General features: G+C 32.0%; 1 protein-coding gene across 3 annotated transcripts; it reads right to left on the bottom strand.

Annotated features, from left to right (window-relative positions):
- Positions 1–801: 801 nt before the first annotated feature.
- On the bottom strand, positions 802–4,642 carry LOC126747783 (uncharacterized). Of its 3 annotated transcripts, none has more exons than XR_007664395.1 (9): positions 4,231–4,642; positions 3,980–4,180; positions 3,680–3,846; positions 3,344–3,568; positions 2,954–3,292; positions 2,228–2,889; positions 1,900–2,143; positions 1,034–1,712; positions 802–974 (listed from the first exon to the last, which is right to left on the bottom strand). XR_007664395.1 is itself a non-coding variant. In XM_050456584.1 (9 exons), the coding sequence occupies exons 7-9, from the start codon at positions 2,132–2,134 to the stop codon at positions 860–862; spliced, it is 1,029 nt and encodes a 342-aa protein (XP_050312541.1). In that variant the 5' UTR covers positions 2,135–2,143; positions 2,228–2,889; positions 2,954–3,292; positions 3,344–3,568; positions 3,680–3,846; positions 3,980–4,180; positions 4,231–4,637; the 3' UTR covers positions 802–859. The 3 variants fall into 3 exon arrangements, 1 of the variants encoding a protein (XP_050312541.1); XM_050456584.1 differs by having other exon boundaries at positions 4,231–4,637; XR_007664396.1 differs by lacking the exon at positions 4,231–4,642 and having other exon boundaries at positions 3,980–4,224.
- Positions 4,643–5,136: the final 494 nt, after the last annotated feature.

Consider the following 5,136-nt stretch of genomic DNA (forward strand, 5'->3'; position numbering starts at 1 on the left):
TTAAGTATGCCACGACGTTTGCAAACTGTAATTCATAACGACGGTGTGCTTACTAAAGGTAGGATGTTTTACTTTCCGACACTGCGACATGCGATAACGACGTGCGACACTGCGGTGTGCCGTACATTTAATCTGGCACTAGTCAAATTAGTGTGTTGTTTAACACTAACGTCTGGCGACAGAACAGTCGATGACCAATCACGTAGCTGTATCGCACACAGAGGCTTGACGTATTTCTATTGGTCGTAAATTTAGCGGCAAATTTAAAGACCCCTGTTCCTATTAATATGATAAATCTCGTGTTTCAGTTCCGTTTCGAACATTTCGGTTGTGGCTTTTTGCCTTTTTCATTGAATTAGAATAGTTTGAATGAAAATTTAATAGGAATTAAGTTACATTATAATAAAATGTAACTTTTTTTACCAGATCTAATAATGCACAAGATTAATAGTAATAATTAGGGTAGGTGTATGTATAGTTTGTTTGGAATTTAAATTCTTTAGAGATGTCAGATGAGGTGCTGTGATAATTTTTGCTAGAGCAGAAGGCTAGGGAAGTAATTATCTTAAAAAGAATATTTTGTTTACCTTTACATTTTTATTTAAAAAATGATTACATTAATAAAAGCATTATGATCCAGATGTGATCTCTAGTTTTAATGAAGTTTTGTAAATTGGGTACCTAAGTACAGTTCTGAATATTTTAAGTGACTACGAGAGCGGCAACGGGAGCTGAAAAGTTTATAAATCGCGCTCTGTATTTGTAATACTTTTTAAAAATGAATAATCCATTGAAAAAAAGTGCAATTTTGTCAGATTTAATTTAATCAAAAAGTTACATAAAGTGTGTGTGTAGTAAATCATTTATTCTCTTGCAACTCTTTGAATCTTGAGCATATTTCTGTAATTTCTTCTTGTGAAGGCTTTGCCAGTTTGGGAGCCATCGGCTTTTTCTTTAGTTTTGTAGAAAAGAACCTATAAAATGTTAAATATAAGTGATAAGTAATTCTGTATTTTTTATAACTAAAACCCACCGAGGTTGTGTAGTGATTTTCTTGTTAGCAGGACAAACTTTGTGTTTACTAGATTCTGTTATTAGAGCTGATGATTCTTGACTATTTATCATATTATGCTTAACTGATGTTAGGAGGCCACTAATTTTTCTTAACGCAGCATCATCAACTGATGGCCAGTCAAAAGTAGACATAAAACTGATATCTTCCCTTATTTTCTTGATGGTTTCAGAACTATTACATTGTTTTAAACTAAGAAGGTGGCTTTGCAGTTCATCATTATTGTTTGTTGTATTATCATGATGAGTTATCTTCATTGGGCTATTATTACAAGTTTCGCTCATGCACAATTTATGTATATGTTTGCACATGTTGTTGTGTATTACGTAATCCATACAGTTACAGGTGTAAGAATGAACACATGACATACATGAAGAACATTTTAAATTGCACTGATGATCACCTAATTCATTCAATTTCACAAGATAGAAATTATTCCCAGATTGAATTTTCCAACCATCTTCAACACTTATTATATGTATATTATCTGCTTTTACTGCTGCAATATGACTTTTGTTAATTTTGCTGATTTTGTGTGTTATTTTTCCTTTTTCCAGCTTTATAATCCTACCGAATTGCTTGTCTCTGATATACTTTAATAGTACATCCACAGTTTTGTCCAATCTCCTGCAAGTTGTCCCTAAAAGAAATTGTGTTTAACAAGACACTTATCAGTTAATACTAATAACTGTTGAGTACAACTTTATGTAATTAAAATTCAACAGTTCTTTAAATAAAGTGGATCAGACCGCAACCTTTGTTTCCTAACTATTCGTTCCACTGAGAGATGGACTACTTCACGAAAATTAATACTAATACATTTTTACCTTTTAGATATATGTATTTCAGCACTTTGTGCATGGATTCCAAATACATATTCGTGTTAATAGATAAGCCAGCTCGGAAACACATAGCCCATGTTGAGGATCTTCTTGCATAATTGACCAGGAAGTATTCACCAAAAACTTTTAGATCTTGATCCATTTGTAACATTTCAATAAAGCTTCCTAATGATGCTTTAAAATTATTTGCATTTGGTTCTTGCCGAAGGAAACACAACATCTTATAAACCTTAAAATAACAATCAGAATGAGACTAAAAATTATCCCGTTAAACTATTTTTGGCAACGAGAAAACATGGACCATATATTATACCTCAATTTGTTTTGATTTATCTTAAATTAATGATATTTTGGAACGCCAAGCTCTGTCGATATGCCATATGCATAAAAGCTTTTTGGTATCAGAAACATCCATTACAGAACTCCATGCAGCAAAATATTGGTCGGCATCGTCACTCATAAATGTAGTTGCTCTTATATTTCCTATGCTACTTTTTAAAGCCAAAATAAAATATTTTAATACTACATAATCCTCCCTATTAGCAAACAAAAATCCAACAGGAAAGCCTTCACCATAATCATCGACTACCAAAACAGTAATTAAATTAAAATCATAAGGATTAGTTCCATGCGTTGCATCCATACAAATAATGCCTCCAGACCCAAATTTTTGTAGCATCTGACCTTGGCATCTTGTCATGATTCCCAACAAAAAATCCTCTTTTTTTAAAGACAATCCTGAGTCCAATTCTCCTTGCTTCTTATATAAAATTACAGGATTTTTTTCTGATTTTTGCATTTCATCAACCCACATGGCAATGCTTATGGCATCATTGGGATCCTTTATGGATGTATCATGTAAATTGTAAGCTTGGGCAATATTATGGATGTCATTCTTAGTGGTCAAGTGAATCCTTTCAAAAGTTTCATCCACACTTTCCCGAATATTATTTAATATTTGTGTGTAAGGAATGCCTAAAAATAAATAAACATAAACATCACTTAGGTTTAATTAAGTTTTAGATAATATTTTAATTACCTTGTATCAATTGTTGTGCTATCTTATTTTTATCATTTATGGATAATGAAATATAGGCCATTTTTTTTTCATGCCCATAATGATTTTTAAAATAGGTTACTTTTACACCTTGAGAAATATGCTTAATTATCAGGGCTGAAGTACAGGAAGCATTAATTTTGCATGAGCCTTGCCCTTTTAGGGCACGTTTCCTTTTTGCTGCTGCCAAAACTTTCCTTTTACCAGTTCGATTACAATAGTAATAAATAGGTGCACCTTGTCTATTTTTTTTAATACCACATGCTTTTACCCATACTGCCACACATTTGCTTTCCTCCTGATTTTTCCATTTTTTAAATTCTATAAAAAATAATTTAAGGAATATATATATATCAGAATATATATACAAACCTTCAATGCTTTCAAACTGTAGTACTTCCACTTCTTGCAAAATATTATGTTTCAACTCTAAATGATAACGAAGGCTTTTTAATCTAGTACAGTTAAAATGGCACATTTCTTCCAAGCATCTCAATTGATTTAACCTTTTTTTTCCATTATTTCTTTGTTTTTTCTGATGTTTTTTCATATGTTTTTGTGTAGCTGATGATGTTTTATCCTGTAAGCAGCCATATTCTAAAAAAAAACATTATCTTAAGTATAAAACATTATACTTAAGTCTTAATAAATAACATATAAAAAAATAATTTACCAAAAGAGCTTTTATTTGATTAAAAAAATTCAAACCTTGACTTTTGTTTCCACTTTTACGACCTTGGTTATTGCTCTGTAATAAAACTTCAACAATTTGATCTGGTTTTGGAATGAATTCCACATGTTTCACTGAAGTTTTGACAATTCCTAATACTTTATGCCCCTTATTTTTGTTTGAACAATTTTTTTTTCTTCATTTCCTGAAAATTTATTTTTTATCAGATAATTAATATACCTTGTCACATTTAGACTGGTAAAGAAACACATTTACCAGTTTTATGGAAGCACTTTCAACTTCCATGATCCATGCTGGTCTGTATTAGGGTTACTAACCTTGACTTTCATGACTAACTTTAATACTTTGCTTTTTGGTGGGTTTATCTTCTTCAATGTTTACATGTTGACTTTTTAAGTGCCTTCTGAGGCTAAAACCTGTGGCAAATTTTTTTGCACATAAATGACATTGGATATTGTTGTGAGTATTAGTTTCTTTATCATTCAATGGAACAACTTGTAAACTTACTTCAGTCGGTACTAGAATAAAATTTTATACATAGGCTCATACTTTTCTTTCAAATACTTACTACACTCATTATAACTATGTTGGGCCTTTAAATGTCTTCTAAAATTCCATGCAGAAGAGAAGTGTTTTTGGCAAATATGACATGATAGATTTGTATTAATTTCCATCACGTAAAAACATAAATAATTTACCACAGAAGAATTAAATTAGATATCAATAAACGATCACACTTTCCGACTTAAATTTGCGATATATTTTTGAAGACAATGATCAATCAAAAGTTGCTTTCTATCTATCTTCTCTCAATAATCAAAATAAAAATACTATGAAGAAACCTAACCTCTTTACTCGCGAAATGTCAAAACGGTCAAGAAGAAAACTCAATTTTAACCAATAACACACCATGGAAGCTCAAAGTGAATTCAAGGCTTCTGACTGGCTGATGTATGTTCTGTCGCCAGACGTTAGTTTGTTTAGCCTATCGACTTGCGGCACCGATGCGGCGGCATCGTAGATGCCGTCGCGGTACGTCGTCGAGAAAAATAAAATAGTTTCTGAACGACAGCGACAGCGCAGCTAGTACTTTTGTAGCATCACCGGCATCAGTCTATTTGGTATTTTTGGCGGTTAAATTATTTGTTTTTTTTTTCTGCCATAGCACAAACCATAGATGATGACTTCGACGAAGGTTTAGTAGATTGTGTCCGTGTATTTCCAGTTCTCTGGGAGATGAAAAGAAAGTCATATAAGGATAAGGTGGCCAAAGACAACGCATGGAAAAACATTTCGGAGATTTTGAGGCATTCAGGTAAGTAGTATTACTATTTGATTTTAATATGAATGCAATCTCTTATTAATTGTTTTGTTGTTAGAGTAAGAAAGATTAAAATACATACAGGGTGTTTAGTAATTGAGTGCCGATACTTAAGGCCGGATGATAATCCTTGGATGATTCTAAGACTAAAGG

Source organism: Anthonomus grandis, chromosome 20 (assembly GCF_022605725.1).
Source record: "Anthonomus grandis grandis chromosome 20, icAntGran1.3, whole genome shotgun sequence".
Classification (NCBI taxonomy): Eukaryota; Metazoa; Arthropoda; class Insecta; order Coleoptera; family Curculionidae; genus Anthonomus; species Anthonomus grandis.

Bases quoted from the DNA above. Each gene is read 5' to 3' on its own strand.
- LOC126747783 (XM_050456584.1), bottom strand. From the start codon at position 2,134: ATGTTGTGTTTCCTTCGGCAAGAACCAAATGCAAATAATTTTAAAGCA. The intron at 1,713-1,899 runs GTAAAAATGTAT...AATTTCTTTTAG, and splicing joins GAAATACATATATCTAAAAG to GGACAACTTGCAGGAGATTG. The intron at 975-1,033 runs GTGGGTTTTAGT...AACATTTTATAG, and splicing joins AAAATCACTACACAACCTCG to GTTCTTTTCTACAAAACTAA.